We start from the raw sequence: 22298 nt of genomic DNA, 5'->3' as shown, positions 1-22298 counted from the left end.
GATCACTTTTCATAATAGGGATGAAATAATCTTCCAAAACCTTCTCGTTCGGTTATCACCGTGCCATCAAGCAACATCGCACCGATTACTCCGTGACTGGACATTGCATACCACAGAGTCACCCGGCGAGGGTGAAGAGACTTCTCGATCGCGAAATGCGGATTCTCAATCCCCCAAATGCGCCAGTTTTGCTTATTGACGAAACCATCCAGATGAAAGTGGCCTTCGTCTCCAAACCAGTGTGCATGTGCATACTAATTCCCATCATGCCCCACGGCCAACCTTGCAGTTTGTGCGTCTTAACGCATACCGTTCAGAAGTTAGAAATTCTTATTTCATATAGTTCAGTAATTGTCACCCTGTACCGAAAGTGTCTAACACCTGTTTCAGTAATCATTGTCTTTACCAAAAGTTAATATTTTTATTGATTTTACTTTTTAATATGTCTGTCTCTTTCTTTTGTCCACTAAAATTTGGCAATGAAAATGGACGTTATAATTAAACACGAGAAATTGTATAAAACAGTAAGACTACTTGAAGAAGTCAACATAGTGCTGGTCTTTTTTACAAATGCTGAGTAAACGCTTATCACACTAGTATTAATAAGCAGTTAACAATAGTTCAGGTTTTGCATTATATTAGATGACATCAAGCACAACCATTCCTTTGCATTCGAAGTTGAATTCTATTCGTGTGCAGTTCCAAATTAGTGATTGTTGCTATACGGCTAACTCTGTTGCCTGACATTCTTCTAGAGCTTCAGCTAAATAACGCGCAATGTTTCTAGTGGTATCCAGTTGCACCAAGGACGTCTCTTTACAAATATTTCAAAAACGTTTCATACTGTTTGTCGACTTTCCTAACAGCCGACATTCACATTTGTGCGTAACAGTAATCGGCTCTTCTTCCGATAAACAACACAAGCAGTCATTTTACACGTCACACTTACATTATTCTAGAACGCCTTTTCACTTTTCTTTCGTGTAATCATCACATACCCATTACCTTAATATTGCGCTTGAGCGACAGCTGACATGCCAAAAACCAATCCGCTCGTAGTCCTTTCAGCTCGTTAGTTGAAGCCCATCCTACATTATATTTGCGAATTAGCGAACTTGGTGCATGGATCAATCCTTTATATGGCGTGTAACATCTCATATTAAATTCTCTGATTATAAATTATTTTCTTTTGCATATCAGCGCTGTAATGGTTGAAATAAGACTGGTATCTTTACAATCATTTGGAAAGGGTGTGTCAAATAGATGATTAATATTCCTGTATCTTAAAACAGTAGATTAGTGACGAGATTTGCTTTTTATTTTGCATCTGGTTTCATGGACTAAAGAACCAGGTACCCCACTTAACATTCCATATCACTATACCACTATACATCATTAAAAAGTGGCCTTAACAGAAGCTCATTTGTAACCAGAGTAATATAATCCTGTGTGCACTTACAGAAGAGCGATTTATCCTTAGTAGCAACAGCTGAAGACGAAATTATAAATTAAGGAAGCATGGACTTGGGCGAAACTGGAAAACAAGAGGCGAAGCGTTTGAGGTGTAGTATTACAGAAGGATGCTGAAAATTTTGCGGACTGATGAGCGAATAACTGAAGAGACTCTCTGCAGAATCTAGAAGGGAAGGAATATATGGAAAACCCTAAACATAGGAAGAAAGTGGCATTGGAATTTAAAGATTCCTCGACAACGAGGTGAAAAGAGACGGAGCACAAGCTCGGATTAGCGAAGTTTAGGAAAGGAAATCGGCCAGATCTTTTTCAATGGATCATCCCTGCATTTGCCCTAAGCAATTTAGGGAAATCGTGAGAAGACCTAAATAGAGAAGACCGGATGGGGATTCGAACCATCGTACTCCGAATGAGAGCGCAGTTTGCTGACCACTGTGCCATCTCCCTCGATCTAAATATAAGGAGAAACATTTGTTATGATTTCAGGAAGTTATCGCAGCATAGGGTGGACTGGTGTGAGACTTCGTCGGTACCCAGAGGGTGTTTACCCCTCGATGAACGAGAAGACGGTCTGGACACCACACCGTCTGCCCACTGCTGATACCACCGGAAAAAAATTGTCCCCTGTCCTTTCTTCCTCTTTTTTTACAGGACGATTGGAGGCGTGTTTCGTTTTCGTTCGCCGCCGAAGCGTAAAGTGGTGGCAAAATTCCATGCTAGTTAACTTTAAGGTGAAAGTGGCTCTGGCATTAAATATTGTTTTTGTTTGTAGATTAAATTGATTTTGGGGGTATTATGGGTGTCAGAGACAAACACCTGAAGATCTAGGAGAACAAATGTGGTTAGCGTCACAGTTTCTAGACAGGGGGATGCGGGGACCAGTTCCCAAAGGAATCAGAGATTTTATTCTCTCGGGAACTACATGTATGTGTTGTCCTAATAATTTCATTTCCTCTTATTCGCAAAGAAGCGTAGGTCGCCGAAATGGTGCCAAACAGAAAGCTCTGCAACAGACGTCCAGCAACCCCAAATGGCGTTTTCCCGATGAATAATGTTATACCATCGTTTCATTTTCATTTCACCATAGGGAATAAAAACGGTAGTCCTTCGCATCCGCTACAGATTAACGATAATTAACCCATGTGTGTCATCGCACCATTGTGTACCATGAAAACTGAAGAGCGAATGACAGGCTCTAGTTAGAGTAGGTGCATGTTCATTATTGCTTGAATTAATCATGGATCGCGCAAAAGTTGCTTCTGTAACGTGACGTCGCTCAGACATGACGGAAGATAAAACGACCTTCCACACAGTTACAGGTTATTAACGTCCCTTTCTCGAAAACGATAAATATGAAGATTCTTTCTACTTTTATTTATTTATTTTTTTGTTTTAGACTCAACCTCGGAATGTATACTGTGGATCTTCAAGTGATAAGTCTCCCAAAATTTCGTAATCATTTTCAGTTCAAGTTTAGGTCTTATTCTTCATTCACCGTTCTGCAACCAAATCTCTTCATTCCATCCAAACTTGGGTAGACATTATTTACATAACGCTCACATTTTGTAACACGCTTTGTCGCTGTTGGCTAGCTAGTACCTACATGATGGTACACTGTAGCTTTCAGTTCTAGCATCGGCGAACACACACGAGCCATTAGATGCAGAGCCGTATTTGCCTTGGGGTTACCCTAATCTTTATTATACAAAGCCGAGGCAAATTTGTTTATTCTTTATTACTGCTATAAATCTCCACAAGGCTACTGGGTATTCCCTTCACCCAGCATGAACCAAGGCCAAAATCATATTCTAGTGCTCCAGGTCATGGTGAGAATACTGCAGCAGCGTGTTGGTTCGATTCAACAACTTTGCAGCGCATTTATGTCTCAGCAAATCAACGATAATCATTCTGGATTAATTTTATAGTAGAAGAATCTGCGGTAAATTCTGATATCACGTGAAAAGATTTAGAATATTTTATAAAATTACTGGATTTAGATAGACAACTGTGTGCCTTTGCTGAAATAATAACACTAGCCTCAATCTGCTGCTAACTAGAGTGTGAAAAATTCATTAAAGAGATTGATAGTCTTTGAATATTGACCTGTGAAATAGTAGAGCAGTAAAATGATCGTTCAGGTGCTACAGAAACAGTCTGGAGTGGAACACCAAATCAGAAATAGATCAAGCACAGGCCGTTTGTAGTATATAAGGAACAGATCTGTATAAACGTGTTGCTTTATCTCTACCTTCCAGACGCCTTCATGGAGTTAGTTATAAGATTTTACAGCAATTTCAATTAAGAGTGGGTAAGGATTTTTTACTATCCTTTACATTTTTCTGTCAATAGCCTTAAAGATCTGAATTTGTTACCAGGTACTTTGATGTTTCACTATGATCTGTGACTAGGTGCTATCCACTCTGTATGTGTTTACAAAAATTGTAGTCATTAGATGCAAAGTTTAGTAAAAAAGGTATGAACACTGAAGTCCAATAATAAAAAAGAAATATGGCCATGAAAAACGGCAACTTAATATGAGTATAATGGAAGCAAAAGGCACGTGTTGAGATTAAAAAGTGAATAATCTATTTGTAAAGACAAGACATACATGAGGGAAATTTGATAAATAAAATATGTTATCATTTTTTATTCAAAAGGATCACTGCATAGCACTTCAGTCATGGACTAACTAAAACGTTCAATACTGCATTTGTACGAGATTGAAAGAGTTCTGTTGTTAGAGATGTTATAGGTTAATTATTTTTCGAGCTTTTACACCGTAAGTGACACAGTATTTGTGACAGAACTCTCTGTAATACCTCAAATTTTGATTATCAGTTACTGTATTACAATATTATTAATTTGTCAAAAAAGCTAACAGAACACCCTTGGTGTTTAATGAAAGATACCACATAGTTTGCCTGAAATGATTTAGAAACACAATACGTTATATAATTGCAACTTTCTAAGAAACTAACCCATGTCTGCATAATTTTGCGTGTTTTATTTGAGTTCATAATTGTTCATGGGCTACTGAATTACAATTCTACTGACCAAAAAGAAGATTTAAGAAGTTATACTGTAAAACAAAATATAGGTGTGCAGTGTATGACATGTTGCTACTATAATTACGAATATGACTACAAATAAAACGATATTCAAGGAATAGTGGTTTCTGTAGAGAGAGTGCAGGTTTTTGAATAACATTCAAAAATATTAAGAAGAAAATGAATCAAAGTACTGCACCTTCTTTTTAGGATCCATGCTCTTTGAACAGAAATTTACACAATGCCATAAGTATACTATGAAGTATTCTAGGTCACTTATGTGCTAAAAGCTCCCTCTCTGAGTGGAGTCACTGTAGAATGAAACACTTCGGTATATCAAAAATGATTTTATGCGAAGTAACGCACACCAATAAGAACACAGGTACTATTTGTAGACATTCGTGTGCCAAATGTAGTCAGATTCTGAGTCAGTCAGTATAATTAATGACTGTAGACATAGTATTAATAGAATGGTGCACAAAGTATGGATTTTGTTGTGTTTTACTGTATCCAAGCAGAAGTCCGTTTCCTGCAAATCTTTAGACGATTATAGTTGCATCACGGAAAATTACATACTTTTCGTGGCTTTTGTAGGACTTACCTGGAAGTTCTAAGCTATAAGAAGAACAGATATGCATCAATTACAGTATCTCAGTACCTCCTTGACATAACATTCCTCTAATTAGAAATAAGCAATACATTTGATGACACACTGTCAGCTAAAGAATGAAATTAACAGATGTTTCATCCTTCAAGAAATTGTATAACTTGCAAGCTATTTTTCGTTTACTTATCAAACTCAAATACCATAGCAGTTTAATGAAAACAACGGATTCATCTGTTTTGACCACTAAGATTAATAGCTGATGCCTTGTACATTACTTTCTCACATATTTTTGAGATCGTTGATACTAATAGTATGATGCTAGTGTATTCTGTACCACATCTCCTTGCATGTAAGTTATGTTTCATTACTAAATGTTTAACACAGTCTGAGGAATGATCTCCTTCAAATGATTGCTGATGTTTGATGCAATTTGAACAGAAAAATTCTAAGATCTGCTTATAGCTGCCTCAAGTTTCAATGGTTTTACAATTTTATTTGCCCCCTATTCTCTGGTAGATGGGACTTTTCTCATTAGCTCTATTTTGATTTGTAGATTGGATCCTTCATTCAGTTTATCAAGATGAGGTTATTAATATTTCTAGAATCTACAATTTTATTTTTGGCGTTAGTGACTACTAACTCAAACATTGCACTGCTGACCAGGAATGACCACATCATACAAAATTATCTCTCTCATACTCCTTGTTCTATTTGTACAGTATGTCTTCTTTGCACTGATAGTAATGTCACAACAGGGTAACAATGCATTGCACATGTAATCTGTTTATAACTTGTAACCTTGTACAGCTTTAGTTTAATTCTTAATGCCAGTATGATTGAAATTACTTGGCGCTCAGTACTAGAGGTCTTGCACTGGCACATTATTAAGAAACAATTTTAAAGAAGATACATAAACACCTGTAGGATAACATTACTTGAAAGTGAAATGTACATATCATGATATTTCAGGCTCTAAAGACAAATTATGATGAGTTTCCATTACTGACTTCAGTTCACCCAAAATTTAAGATTAATTTAACTTTCTAATAGTTGTTCCTGATTCTTCTAGAGAAATTACTTTTCCATCAATGACAATCCTATATTCTACTAAATTTAGTCAATCTGATAGAGATGATTTTTATATTCATCCTGTGATTAGTGTCTTCACTGAATATTGTTTCTTATGTTATGATACAAGTTCATCCCAGTTTTTAATGTACAATGCTCATTTTCTAATATATTGTAAAATATTTCTCTCATACTTACCTCTCAATTTATTCTTATAGTTCATGAATAGTATTTTTAATTTTTTACTTCTACATTATAATTTTTATGAAATGACAAAAATTCTACTAATTTTTTATATTTAAACTTCTCTTTCTTTATTTTTAATATTGTGTTATAAAATCTTTCCCAACAATTTTAAGGAACTGTGTTTTTTTTCTTTGCATCAGGCTATGATTGTATACTTGTCTTTAATTCTATTTATTTTTCTTTCAGAATTTAAAACTTTTATTTTTGCCCCTACAGCCCTAGACATGGTAGAAAAACAGCAATTTACCACATTTTTTGGTGCTATTACTATAGATTTTCGTTTTTGTGGAGAAATTACATTTATAGTGTATTTTGTTCACATATCTATATTTTTATAGGTAGGTACTAGCGAAACTTTTCTTCAAGGTTTAATCTTTTTTCCGGTATCTTGTGTATTTCACTTTATTTGGTTTTCGCTTGGATAAAGAGAAAAGATTATTCATCTTCAATGAAGAAGTAGTAAGGTATTAGGTTTCAACAAAAACAGTATGTAATGTTATCTATAAATTAATGATGATTATGGTATAATTAATAAAGCAATTGTGGTATTATGCTACGCTATATATACAATGTGTCGAATTTTGCTGATATATGAAGGTAATAGCCACGTTTATAACTGCCGAATTATGACAAGAACTTTTATTACTCGGGCTGCATACTTTTTTCTGTGGAATTAAAAAGAGACGTCGAAGAGAACTTCAATGACTTTTGTGGAACTTGAAGGAGGCCACTGAAATTCTAGTGGCTGACGGGCTGATCAACAGAGACAGTGGCTACACCCTAGGCAAAGTTTGAGACCCAGTGCTCAGCCAACTAAAACCATAGCGTCAGCCGCGATGCCGTTCACCGACCATTCCAACTGACGCATCGTGCGACCGGGTAGCGCGAAGGGGGTGGGGAGAGATTATAGCATAAAGGAGGCGGAATGTAGCGAAGACGGTCATTCGACAGGTATCACCTGAAGATGGCGCCACAGTAGGCTGTCGAAATATCGCGTTACGTTGACGAGGGTAGCCGGTCGGACACCTTAGAACAATAGAAACAAATATTAACAAGCTAATAGCGTCACGAATCACGGTCCAGCTATCCGCAGGTCTCCAACAAAAGTCTGACCTATTGAAAACATGTAATTGAGGCACGGTTCACATGTTCATTATTATGACTGTCGTATCGAGCGCTCAAAATTGTCGACAATTAGTATTTATACATGCTATTAAGCGATACCAGATAGACAATAGTACATTTCCTGCATCATAGGCCTGAGTTACAGAGTATTTATTGTCTTCGGAAGTCGTCAGTCTTTCCTTCTAATTCTCTTGTTAAAGTTTTCCCCACAGATAAAACTCCAATGGTCTTAAGCCTTGTGAGTGTGGAGGCCATTTTGTGTTTCCCAAGTGAGCGATCCAGCAATTTCCATAAGTTTTTTCTAAGGCATGTCCTACTGTGTAGTAAGGGCTGGGGCATCCATTACATTGGTAACACGTGAGTGAACTGATATGTCCAGGGCGATGCGTTCCAATAACTGAGGCAGCATATCTGTTGGAAACTACACAACTGGCCATTAACATTGCTACACCACGAAGATGACATGCAACAGACGCGAAATTTAACCGACAGGAAGAAGATGCTGTGATATGCGATTTATTAGCTTTTCAGAGCATTCACACAAGGTTGGCGCCGGTGCTGACACCTACAACGTGCTGACATGAGGAAAGTTTCCAAGGGATTTCTCATACACAAACAGCAAGCAGTTGACCGGCGTTGCCTGGTGAAACGTTGTTCTGAAGCCTCGTGTAAGGAGGAGAAATGCGTACCATCACGTTTCCGACTTTGATAAAGGTCGGATTGTAGCCTATCACGATTGCGGTTTATCGTATCGCGACATTTCTTCTCGCGTTGGTCGATATCCAATGACTGTTAGCAGAATATCGAATCGGTATATTCAGGAGGGTAATACGGAACGCCGTGCTGGATCCCAACGGCCGCGTATCACTAGCAGTCGAGATGACAGGCATCTTATCCGCATGGCTGTAACGGATCGTGCAGACACTTCTCGATCCCTGAGTCAACAGATGGGGACGTTTGCAAGACAACAACCATCTGCACGAACAGTTCGACGACGTTTGCAACAGCATGGACTGTCATCTCGGAGACCATGGCTGCGGTTACCCCTGACGCTGCATCACAGACAGGAGCGCCAGCGATTGTGTACAAAGACGAACCTCGGTGCACGAACGGCAAAACCTCATTTTTTCGGACGAATCCAGGTTTTGTTTACAGCATCATGATGGTCTCATCCGTGTTTGGTGACATCGCGGTGAATGCACATTGGAAGCGTGTATTCGTCATCGCCATACTGGCGTATCACCCGGCGTGGTAGTATGGGGTGCCGTTGGTTTCACGTCTCGGTCACCTCTTGTTCGCATTGACGGCACTTTGATCAGTGGTCGTTACATTTCAGATGTGTTACGACCCGTGGTTCTACTCTTCATTCGATCCCTGAGAAACCCTACATTTCAGCAGGATAGTGCAGGTCCTGTACGGGCCTTTCTGGATACAGAAAATGTTCGACTGTTGCCCTGGCCAGCACATTCTCCAGATCTCTCACCAATTGAAAACGTCTGGTCAATGGTGGCCGAGCAACTGGCTCGTCACAATACGCCAGTAATTACTCTTGATGAACTGTGGTATCGTGTTGAAGCTGCATGGGCAGCTGTACCTGTACACGCCATCCAAGCTCTGTTTGGCTCAATGCCCAGGCGTATGAAGGCCGTTATTACGGCCAGAGGTGGTTGTTCTGGGTACTGATTTCTCAGGATCTATGCACCCAAATTGCGTGAAAATGTAATCACATGCCAGTTATAGTATAATATATTTGTCCAATGAATACGCTTTTATCATCTGCATTTCTTCTTGGTGTAGCAATTTTAATGGCCAGTAGTGTAGATACACGATCTCATCAAAGGTATCTGGAAACCCTACGTAATGTGGGATTGACCAGCGCACATCACGAGAGGAGTATCGGCCGTTATAAAAGGTGGCGGGGAGTACTGTGTTGTCAGCAGGGAAGCAGAAACGTCAAAATGGTTCGGCCAGGAGAGCTCATCGACTTCGAACGTGGACTAGTCACTGGATGTCACCTAAGTGTCAAATCCATCGGAGACATTTCAACCCTGATAAAGTGCACCTAGTCGACTATTGGTGATTGTGAAGTGGAAACACGAAGGAACAGCCTCAGATAAACCAAGACGAGACAGACCTCACTCAAATACTGACGTACAGGGAACATCGAATATTGTAGAAGGTGGTTGTAAAAAATCGCATGAAATCAGTGGAAAGAATCACTCATGAGATGCAAAGCGTTGTGATGAACGAAAATAACGTCGCCAGTAAAACGATGGGTTCTTTTGTTTGCCTAGGGACAGACTGAGTGGCACTATAACACGTAATGTATTAGTTCATTTTACTACAGTATAGAACCAAAAGTTACGTAAATTTGTAGAATCTGTTTCCACAGGAGTATTCCGACTATTTACAACTGTAACTGAGTATTAAAATATCAGTTGATACAGACAGATTTGCAAGACTCTTCACTTCAAATATAACAGTCATAATATTCGAATTAAGTTCTGCCAAAGACATTTAATACTCTGGCGGCCAATCTAAGGCGATGCTGTCGTCTTGATCGGTGACTGCTAATTGAGCTGAGCGTTCCTCTGCTCAGCCATAAGTAGACAATCGACAATGGTGGCGTATCGAAGCTCATTCGTCGGTGCGGCATGCAGTGATTATAATTTTCCTTGCCAGTTGCCAACCTTGCTTTGACACCTCGTTCCTCCGACTATACCACACGAAGTCCTACCAGCAAACACAATGATTGTCCTACCAGCAAGCTCAATGACTGTGCACAGGGATTTAAAAATAATGGGGTACAATGTTCAAGCTGCTCATAAGCTGACATTTCTGTAGCCAATGCTAAGCAACACTTGAGGTGGTGTATAGACGCCACTGGACGTCTGATTACTGGAAAACAGTTACTTGGAGTGACTATCAGATGGAAGGGTTTGAGTTTGGCGAATGCCTGGAGGATGTTGCGTGCCATCAAAGTAGTGCTAACCGTGAGGTACGAAGGAGGTGGTGTTACGCTATGGGGTGTTTTTCGTGTTTAGAATGCTGTTGAGACCGAAGAAAGCAGCAGATACACGTACAAAGAACTGTGCGCATCCACAAAAGATAATGTGGATGGAACAGCGACGGTGTGGTGTACTACGAATTGCTTCCCTGAGGTGTAACCATCACTGCTGTCATTTATTGTCAGCAACTGAGAGGACTTACAGACGCAGTCCAAGAACAAAGCCAGGAGACTGCGTGAAGTGATGCCATCCTCAATAACGCCCGCTCACATTCTGCTAGACTGACAGAAAACACTATACATGAGTTGGGTTGGGAAGCCAATCCGCTCCAACCTTATTCACCTGATCTTGCGCCATCAGCGTTTCACCTTAACTGCTCTCTATCGAACAGCCTTCAAGGAACTTTCTATCCGGATGGCTAGGTTGAGGTTTTTTTTGGGGGGAGGAGACCAGACTGCGTGGTCATCTGTCTCATCGGATTAGGGAAGGACAGAGAAGAAAGTCGACCGTGCCCTTTCAAAGGAACCATCCCGGCATTTGCCTGGAGCGATTTAAGGAAATCACGGAAAACCTAATTCAGGATGGCCGGGCCCGGGATTGAACCGTCGTCCTCCCGAATGCGAGTCCACTGTTCTAGACACTGCACCACCTCGCTCGGTGAGAACGTGACTCTATGAGTTCTTCGCCCCAAAGCCACGAGATTTATACAGTCGCAGAATCGAACTGTTAACCTGGCGTTGCCAGACAGTTGTAAGTAGTGGAGGAGATAACGCTATGAAGCGGCAAAGAAATTGGTATAAGCATGCGTATTCAAACACAGAGATATGTAAACAGGCAGAATACGGGGCTGCCGTCGGCAACGCCTATATAAAAACAACAAGTGTCTAGCGGAGTTGTTAGATCGGTTACTGCTACTACAGTGGCGAGTTATCAAGATTTAAGTGAGTTTGGACGTGATGTTATAGTCGACGCACGAGCTATGGGACACAGCATCTCCGAGGTAGCGATGAAGTGGGGAGTTTCCCGTTCGACCATTTCACGAATGCACAGCGAATATCAGGAATTCAGTAAAATATCAACTCTCCGACATCGCTGATGCAAGAACGGGACCAACGACAACTGAAGAGAATTTTTCTATGTGACAGAAGTGCAACCCTTCTGCAAATTGCTGCAGATTTCAATTCTGGGCCATCAACAAGTGTCAGCGTGCTAACCATTCAACAATACATAATCGATATGGGCTTTCGGAGCCGAATGCCCACTTGTGTACACTTCCTGACTGCACGACACAGAGATTTACGCCTCGCCTTGTCCCTTCAACACCGACATTGAAGTGTTAACGACTGAAAACATGTTGCCTGGTCGGACGAGTCTCGTTTCAAATTGCATCGGGTATGGAGACAACCTCATGAGTCCATGGACCCTGCATGTCAGCGGGGGACTGTTCAAGCTGGTAGAGGCTCTGTAATGATGTGGGCGTGTGCAGTTGGAGTCATATGGGACTCCCGTTACGTCTACATACGACTCTGATAGGTGACACGTACGTAGGCATGCTGTATGATCCCCTGCATCCATTCATGTCCATTGTGTACTCCATCGGACTTGGGCAATTCCAGCAGGACAATGCGACACCCCACACATCCATAATTGCTACATAGTGACTCCAGGAACAATCTTCTGAGTCTAAACACTTCCGCTGGCTACCAAACTCCCCAGGTATGAACATTATTGAGCTTATCGGGGGTGCCTTGCAACGAACGTGCTGTTCAGAAGAGATCTCCAACCGTTCGTACTCTTACGGATTTCTGGACAGCCCTGCAGGATTCATGGTGTCAGTTCCCTCCAGCACTATTTCAGACATTAGTCGAGTACATGTCACGTCGTGTTGTGGTACTTCTGCGTGCTCGCGGGGCCCTACACGATGTTAGGCAAGTGTACCTGTTTCTATGGCTCTTCAGTGTATATCATTGATGATTAAAGTCTCTGTTGTGTTTATTAATCTTACAGGAAAACACTACGAACTTATGCTCCAAGCCAAGTTGGGCAAGAAGCGTAGTACGAGGATCTATAGTCGGCAAGGTCTGAGAGCTGCATTTCGACACCCACTTTAGGCAGAAATCTACATCTACATCCTCATGGTCTCTTCGCGAGATATACGTAAGAGGGAGCAATATACTGCTTGACTCCTCGGTGAAGGTATGTTCTCTAAACTTCAACAAAAGCCTGTACCGAGCTACTGAGCGTCTGTCCTGCAAAGTCTTCCACTGGAGTTTATCTATCATCTCCGTAACGCTTTCGCGATTACTAAATGATCCTGTAACGAAGCGCGCTGTTCTCCGTTGGATCTTCTCTATCTCTTCTATCAACCCTATCTGGTACGGATCCCACACTGCTGAGTAGTATTCAAGCAGTGGGTGAACAAGCGTACTGTACCTACTTCCTTTGTTTTCGGATTGCATTTCCTTAGGATACTTCCAGTGATTCTCAGTCTGGCATCTGCTTTACCGACGATCAACTTTATATGATCATTTCATTTTAAATCACTCTTAATGCCTACTCCCAGATAATTTATGGAATTAACTGCTTCCAGTTGCTGACCTGCTATATTGTAGCTAAATGATAAAAGATCTTTCTTTCTATGTATTCGCAGCACATTACACTTGTCTGCATTGAGATTCAATTGCCATTCCCTGCACCATGCGTCAATTCGTTGCATATCCTCCTGCATTTCAGTACAATTTTCCATTGTTACAACCTCTCGATGTATCACAGCATCACCCGCAAAAAGCCTCAGTGAACTTCCGATGTCATCCACCAGGTCATTTATTTACTGGGTGATCAAAAAGTCAGCATACATTTGAAAACTTAATAAACCACGGAATAATGTAGATAGAGAGGTAAAAATTGACAGACATGCTTGGAATGGCATGGGGTTTAATTAGAACCAAAAAGAAAAACAAAGTTCACAAAATATCCGGCAGAAGGCGCTGGACAGCAAAAAGTCAGTGACTGCGCATGACAATCGTGTATAAAAGGAACTAATGAGAGAGCGAATCAGATGCGCCAGCAGTCGCAGCATGTTGACGTTACCTGGAAAGGCGTTTTTACTGAAGCTTTGTTACCAGAATGGGGAATGCGCTAGTTCAGCGTTACAATCCTATCGCCATAGGATGGAGATTCGAACGGGTAAAGGTCCGTTGACAAAAGCAGCTGTGGCAAGAATGATTTCGGAGTTCGAAGCCACGGGTTGTTTAGACGATAGACCCCGTAGTGGCCGACCCAGCACAAGGCGTAATGCTGCTGAGACAGTTCAGAAACAAATGGAGACTGTAGCGGGTTCATCCATGCACGGGGAAGTCAGCGCTCGTGCAGTCGCACGTCGCACCGGCATTCCATACACTATTGTTTGGTTGGCACTTAGGCGTACCCTCCGATGCTATCCGTACAAAATCCACCGGCATCATGAACTGTTAACTGGCGATTTAGTGAAGCGGAGGGCATTTGCGCTGTGGGCGTTTCAAAAGATAGCGGAAAATGACGATTGGTTGAGTAACGTGTTGTGGACAGACGAAGCTCATTTCACGCCCCGAGGGTCTATCAACGCCCACAACTGCAGAATTTGGGCTACCGAAAATCATAGAACTTTCGTGGAAACTCCATTGCACGAAGAGAAAGTCACGGTATGGGTTGGATTTTGCACATCTACCGTTATCGGGCCTTTTTTCTTCGAGGAAATGCGTGATTCTGGTTTTTTAACTGCTACCGTAACGAGTGAGAGGTACGTCGAAATGTTACAGAATCACATCATCCCTAGCCTGACTGAAAACACCTGCTGGAACGTACGATGTTTATGCAGGATGGTGCTTAACCCCATATTGCTAGACGCGTGAAAGAGCTCTTGCGCGCGTCGTTTGGTGATGATAGTGTGCTCAGCCGCTACTTTCGTCATGCTTGGCCTCCCAGGTCCGTACGATTATTGGCTTTGGGGTTACCTGAAGTCGCAAGTGTATCGTGATCGACCAACATCTCTATGGATGCTGAAAGACAACATCCGACGCCAATGCCTCACCATAACTCCGGACATGGATTACAGTGCTGTTCACAACATTATTCCTCGACTACAGCTATTGTTGAGGAATGATGGTGGACATATTGAGCATTTCCTGTAAAGAACACCATCTTTGCTTTGTCTTACTTTGTTATGCTAATTATTGCTATTCTGATCAGATGAAGCGCCATCTGTCGGAAATTTGTTGAACTTTTGTATATTTTTGGTTCTGATAATAACCCCTGTCATTCCAAGCATGTGTGTCAATTTGTACCTCTCTATCTACATAATTCCGTGATTTATTCAGTTTTCAAATTTATACTGACTTTTTGATCACTCGGTATATTGTGAAAAGCAACGGTCCTACGACACTCCCCTGTGTCACTCCTGAAATCACTCTTACTTCTTCTCTCCATTGAGAATGACATGCTGCGTTCCGTTATCTAGGAACTCTTCAATCCAATCACACAAGTAGTCTGATGCTTCATGTGCTCTTACTTTGTTCATTAAATGACTGTGGGGAACTGTATCGAACGCCTTGCGGAAGTCAAGAAACACGGCATCTACCTCAAATACCGGTTCCATGGCCATCGTTCGGTCTTCACAGCTGAGCTATTTGCCCTCTATCAGGCTGTTCTTTACATCCGCCGCCGCCGACATCCTGCTTATGTCATCTGCTCTGATTCCCTGAGCGCCATCCAGAGTCTCAGTGATCCGTATCCGGTTCACCCTTTCGTGCACCGGATCCAACGCTCTCTTCAGCAGCTGGCGGACGACGGTTCTCCGGTTACCTTCATGTGGGTTCCTGGTCATTTCGGTATCCCTCGGAAGGAGCTGCAGATGCCGCGGCCAAGGCTGCGGTCCTCCAGCCTCGGACAGCTTCTTGTTGTGTGCCTTCATCTGATTTTAGCAGGGTCATTTGTCAGAGCATTTTATCGCTGTTGCATGCCGATTGGTCTACACTTACTGACAACAAGCTTCGGGTCTTGAAACCTCTCTCCACGGCTTGGACGACTTCACGCTCTTCTCGGCGGGAGGAGGTAGTTTTGGTCCGGTTACGGATTGGACACTGCCGGTTCAGCCACCGCCATCTGCTGACGGCTGGGCCGGCGCCGTTCTGCCCATGTGGGCAATTGCTGACGGTACGCCACATTTTAACCTCCTGTCCGAATTTTAATACACTGCGCATTGATCTTGGCCTGCCATGTACTCTGGATGACATTTTATCGGATGACCCAGGAGCAGCTGCTCGCGTTCTTCGTTTTATCCACTTTACAAACCTGTCTAAGGACACTTGATTATGCTGTTTTCTTTTAATACCTTGCCTGTTAATGTGCTTTTCAGAGTGTTGTCCTTTTTAGTTGCTGTTTTAACCTTGTGCCTCGCAGTGCATTCATAACTTAGTCTGGGCGCTAATGACCACTGTAGTTGTGCCCCCTAAAACCACAAAAAAAAAAAAAATGGGAACCCGTGTCTATGGCCCTCTGAGTCTCGTGGACGAATAGCGCGAGCTGGGTTTCACACGATCGTATTTTTCGAAACCCGTGCTGATTCCTACAGAGTAGATTTCTAGTCTCACTGGCCGTCGCTCTGAAACGTTCTTATTTTTGCCTATGTCGATATGGGAGTACCACCTTGTTTCGACCCTTGTACTCCAGTGCGGGTGACTGAGGCTACTCGTTGCTGTGTTGCAGGCCCGCCAGAAGCTGACGCGCGCCGAGGCGGTGCGGGCGGCGAGCAGCGGCAGCAGCGGAAGCGGGGGCGGCTCGCTGGACCAGCCCACGCTGAGCCCCGGGCCCGGCTCCGGAGAGCTGCACGACTCGCTGGTGCTGCCGCCCCCACCGCCCCCGCCGCAGGAACAGGACAAGCAGTAGGCGTCCTGCGACGGCCTCCCGCTGGATAATGCTGCTGCACCCGCCGTCAACACTCAGACTTTCTTTCCCGATACGAGCACGCTGGCTTCTCTCCGCTGTCATCTGAAACATCTGTCGATAACTACACGCGTCACGCTACAATTTCACAAATCGTCTGCTAACGCTGTGCTCTATTTATGAATCGTTTGCATCTTTACTTCACAGATTAGCACTGACGAAATCTTACCAAACGAAGAGGAAAGTGTTACTGTTACTGGTCTGTACCTGCTGCTGTCGCCTAGGTCCCCCATTCACGTTGCTATGACTCTCGCGGGAAGTCAGTTTATACTGTTCGGCTAACTACAGTTTAGCTGATGGTGTGGACATCTGTCTCTTTACGTATGGCTGGAAGGAAATGTACAGTTAATATTAATAGAAGCAAGTGTATAGTTAGGATGCGTTTGTTGCTGTAGAATTACGCTACATTCTGTCGTTGATTTAAGCCTGAGCTAACATAGATGACTTCGGCCGTTTGCCCCGTCAGACGGAGACATCGATTGCGTAGCATTTACCAGAAAATGGCTGGTTAGATTTTCTAGAAAGTATGTCATTCAAAATTGCAGGATAAAGTAGTCGAAAACTGCATGTTTGTGTTCAGAAATGATTGATTAGGTTATTTTTCCGGCTTCTGTTTGTTTGGACATGGTATAAAACTTCAACAGTGCCTCTACTGGTCCATTCAACTCCTCATCAGATCCGAATCCCCTACACAACGCAGCAATGCTTAGTGCAAACAACAGCATTAAGTATTCCTTTTCAGACAGTTTTTTCTCTCGTCAAATTCCTTTTTTACGAACTGAAAGACAGACTGACACAATCTTCCCTTACTCATTTTACACCTAGGTCCTTTTTTTTGAAGCGGAACAAGTAATCAGCTTTTAACGATACAAAGAAATAACTTAGACAACGATCATTGCCGTATTACTGACGTTACCTGGCGAGTCCCTAGTTTGTTGAGAAGTAGTCCCTTTGAATCTTTGCGGTAGCAGCAAGCAACAAGATTGCAGCACGAATCTCTTCGCAGGACTCTGCTGCAGTCTCTCTGGAACTCAGGGACTGAGTATCAATTAGTCTTGCATTGGTTCCCTAACAAGCAAGTGACGCTATTTCTCCTCCAGAGCAAGTGGAGGAGACAAACACTGCACAAGATGCAGTGGCCAGCTGGAATCTCTGTAGGTGTTTCAAGCAAATACTGTTATTCGTTTAGTCACCGTCGTGCTGGGAACAATACATTCTCCTTTTCAGTGTTGGTGCTCTAGCTTAGCTCATCTATTATTGTGAAACGGGCCAAACTGCCTATATTGTTCACTACAATAATAATAATTATTATTATAATAAATCGATGTGATGTATCTAGAGCAATTAATTGATGTTTGTTAAATTTCAAATGCCGTAGATATAGTATTTTAACATTTTCCGAGCGAAAACCGCGGCCGAGAACGTTACCCAGTCTCTTTGTGAATAATATATATTTTTCAGAAAAATTATGACCTGCTGTACATACTTGCTGGTTAGCTGTCATAGGACGTATTTATTACGAGCCTTACTTGTAGGTGAGTGAAAGCAAAAAAGAAGCGGGTATGTGGCATTTTCAACTCGAGTTCAGCCTGGTATGAGTGTCGGTCATTAACAAGATAGTCAGAAATACATTTATTTTGGAAGTCGAACTCTTTTTTGCATTTTCTACCACACGAGAGTACATGGGTCTGTATCAGAATCTTGTATTCCTACACTCACGCCCTACTCAAGACTTGTAACATCGAGTGAGCCGCCTGGTTAAAAAAAAAAAAAAAAAAAAAAAAAAGGTTGATTCTGTAGACAAAGATGTTGGTGTAGCCTAGTTGTTTCTGAGTCTGGGATTTTGGAAGACGACTTCGCCTCCGGCGTTGGCCAGAATGGGAAGCATGAATGGATGCAAATACTGGATTTGCAGTGACTGAAGAATGAGGATCTAGTCGATAACAGGGCCTTAAACAACAAGTAGACTAGTATCCTATTTTACAGGAGTTTTGTACGTTTATAGTGTGTAGATAGAGTAAAGATCATATTATCACTCCGAAGTGTCTTGTAATTTCTCATCTCTACACCTGAAAGATTGTGAAGAGAAGTGTAGGACTTGTTAGTAATGTTTCACTCTTTTATACATATTCCTTGTCAGTTTCTCCCTTTTGTGAAATCAGATGTTTGAAAATGTTAACTGCATGTCCTTGAATGTGCATATGTTTATTAAATTTGTGTTTTATTTCTATTGTTTATGAATAAGTCTATGTGTACATCTAAAATTTGGAAATACATATTATGTATACATTGGGCATTGAAAATAAAGACTAGTCAATAAATGTTTCCACTTTTTATCCTTTGTCATTAAACTTGTTCCTTACATAGCAGTGGATGCTTATGTAATAAAACATTTGATCTTATTTACTTGTTCTTTGTTTGTCATGTGTGACAATATTACAAATACAGTAAACCAGTTTCAGAAGTCCATGGAACACAAATATTTTTGTAATTCTAAATTAAAGTAAAACAATCTCATGCAGTAACAGTCCACTCAGATCCATAAACAAATATAATACTTCTTTACAAACAAAACAGAGATCAAAAATGAAAAAACCCTATCAAAAAGATTTAAGAAGTTTATACTAATAAAGTTTTGTTACAACACTTCATAGTGCTGTTAGACTACCGAATTACCAACAGTTATAATATAGGAATAAGCATTGATTTCTTGTTAAAAGACCGTGTTACTTTTACAATAGAAAATGGAAACAATAGCATGTACCCTGTAGCTAGTTTCTACAAAAGAAGCAGTTTTTACCTGCAGGGAAAGATACTTTCACTGTTTTGAGTTTAACAAATAATTATACATAATATATTCTGTACACAAAATAATAACATACGGTTTCAATTTCTTAATGATATAATGTAGCAATTGAAGAAATTGGTATCCTTTATTTTCAGCTTATTAAGGTGAGTTATAAATGTGGCATGAGAGATGTGCACCATATTTGATACTTACTGTTCTCACTGAATCTAAATTAATGTAAAGATGGATATGTGGTGTCAGGTTAGCTGCAGTCACAAAACACACTTTATTTTTTTACAGATTATCTTTTCACCTTGAATCTGTGTACTGATAATTTTTCTTTGCTGTTTTTTTATCTTCATTCTGAAGACAGGTTTGCTGCAATTCTCCATGATAGTCTATCCTCTGCAAGGCTCATAATCTCTACATAAATGTCACAAACAACATCCATTTGTGCCTGATTATTGTATTCAATCCTGGGACTCCTTCTATAATATTCACCCCCCAAAACTTCCTTTTGTTGCCAGATTGACGATTACTTGTAGCCTCAAGATGTGTTCTGTCAACTGATCCCTTCTTTTGGTCAAGGTGTCTCATAAATTTTTTTATCCTCAATTGAATTTGGTACCCCTTCATTAGTTATCTGATCCACTCATCTAATCTTATGTAGCACCCCATTTCAAAAACAACTGCCAGTGCATTTTCTTTATAAGCTTTATGAATTTGTTGTGTATAAACTGAAACTGCATCTTGTGGTAAGTTACCTGGCATTCTTAAATTATCCAATTAAATTCTAAAGTGTAATAAAGCTTTGTTTTTAAAAATTTGTGCATTTCTTGAGCAATATTGATTATATATTGGATTGTGATGTTTCATCTAAGAAGGCCATGTAGTAAGTCTTGTGAATCAAGTGCAATGATAATATTTATCACATAAGTAGCTTTTGTGTACTGTATTGCCTTTATACTTACAACAGTATAGTATGATCTTTTAAGTTTCAACCACAACAAATGTTATGTTGTAAAATTATGAACTGACAAATGGTGCTAAGTCAGAGTACATATCTGCTGCTGGTGTGACACTTATTCCACTGAGATGCGATCACTCCCATAGTTTTGCAAAAGACTTTGTGTCACAAATGAAACTACAATGTAAAAAGAAATCTGATAATTTTTACCCTCTTGTCAAAAGGTACAATGAGGAATGCCACTGAAATACTTTGAACCAACCTAATTGCGCAATGGAATGGTGTCAAATGAACACTTCCTTTACTATGATAAGTCCCGCTCACGTCTTACAACATTGATCAGAAGTACACATTAGGTATTACTTTCAAAAAGTTTCAACTTCTGTTTGCAATTCAGTATTTTACCACTTTAAAAATAAACCCTTATGCACCTAAGCAAAGCTTTATCTCCATAACCACCCACCTGTGGTCCTGTATACATCTTCTGGTGTGCCTCAGGGAGCTGGGCTGGGGTGGGTTTGAAAGTTTTGGAGGTTACAGAATGAGAAGGGGTTGTAGTCACAGCTTTCATTTCAGTTGTATTAAGACTCAGCTGTGGAATTGAAGATGATCTGGATATTTGTTCCTTGTATCAGTGTCAGGGAACCACCACTAATGTTCTGTCTATGTATTTTCATTGTCTCTATATATTAGCATCTCAGTTCCCAAAAGGATCCTTATAGAACATGTGGAACTTTTATTTATTTATTGCTGTCGATGTCATTCCCCCATCTTGTGATTCTAAGGCAAGTCGTTATGCTCCATACATTTCACATTTCTTTCATTTTGAATATATAATATTAAACTGTGTAGCTAAATTCTATAGCTATATTAACGGTAAAAAGTAGAACTGAAAGAAATCAAGAAGTAAAATTAAAAGGAAAACCCACAGCCACACAATCCTCTAACCCCATTCCATTACAATGGTAATCGGCTACCTTGGAACTGCTCGAGATTGTTGACCAGTTCGTTACATCTAAGATTATCCCTATATTAAAATACTGTCAACTTATCCTGCCGTTATAGAACTAATTGATGTTGACCCTCTGCACTCAGTTATTTATTTTTGCGGTTCTGGCCCTCAATTGGTAAAAACGGAACCATTATAGGATCACTCTGTTGTCTGTCTGTTTGTCCATCTGACTATTAAAAACCCTCTTCCTCAGGAACGGGTATACACATCAAGTTGAAATTTATGTTATATACTAAGGTCTATAGGACCTTAGCGGTGTAATAAATGTATATTTCTAAGTCAATGCAACTAAAAGCTATGGCTATTTAGGTAATATATTTTGATAGTAGAAAATTCACTCATGATAACCTATAAGGTACTTTCCATTGGTCTATAATCTTGATATTTTTCGAGAAACAAGGTTTCACAGTACAACCATAGGAAAAATATGAAAACTGTAAATATGTAATTAGATCAAACAATAAAAACTTTTTTTTCATTTGTTCTCAGACTGTCTGCCCATAAGTCTATTAAAAGCCAATTTTTTTTTATTTCTGTATTTTTAGGAACGGTTCGATGTATCAAAGTTGAAATTTGCCACATACTAATGTCTATGGTTCCATGGCAGTATAATAGACAATAGCTTCTAAGTCAATGCAATTAAAAGGTATGTCACATTTATGTACTGTTATTCTCAGAGATCAGCACAAGCTATTGAAAATGAGAGATTTATTTATTACACAATGTTTCTGGACCTTATCATTGCATTATCAAGTTCCATAAAACAAGGAATACACAGACGATTATTTTGTCTTACTACACACAATAAAATGCATGTAATGGAAATGTGTCTATATAGCCTTGTAGTATCACTTATCTTAAAGCCAATATGAAATTTGGCACAATCAAAAATTATTAGCAAGCACCAATCATGCATTGTCATACATAAAACTCTTTCTTCTACTGTAAACAGAGCTTTGTGAGAGTGTTATGTGTCAC

The 22298-nt window shown here is 40.6% G+C and overlaps 1 protein-coding gene across 1 annotated transcript in view; it reads left to right on the top strand.

Moving 5' to 3' along the window:
* The window catches only part of LOC124613545 (mucin-17-like), a 412749-nt gene extending 393871 nt beyond the window's left edge, over positions 1–18878 (top strand). Inside the window, exon 7 of the mRNA XM_047142257.1 lies at positions 16317–18878. Within this exon, the coding sequence (XP_046998213.1) occupies positions 16317–16496 (180 nt within the window). The 3' untranslated portion in view covers positions 16497–18878. The remainder of the gene's footprint in view (positions 1–16316) is intronic.
* Positions 18879–22298: the final 3420 nt, after the last annotated feature.

Source organism: Schistocerca americana, chromosome 4 (genome assembly GCF_021461395.2).
Source record: "Schistocerca americana isolate TAMUIC-IGC-003095 chromosome 4, iqSchAmer2.1, whole genome shotgun sequence".
NCBI lineage: Eukaryota > Metazoa > Arthropoda > Insecta > Orthoptera > Acrididae > Schistocerca > Schistocerca americana.
This window is presented reverse-complemented; position numbering and strand designations above follow the sequence as displayed.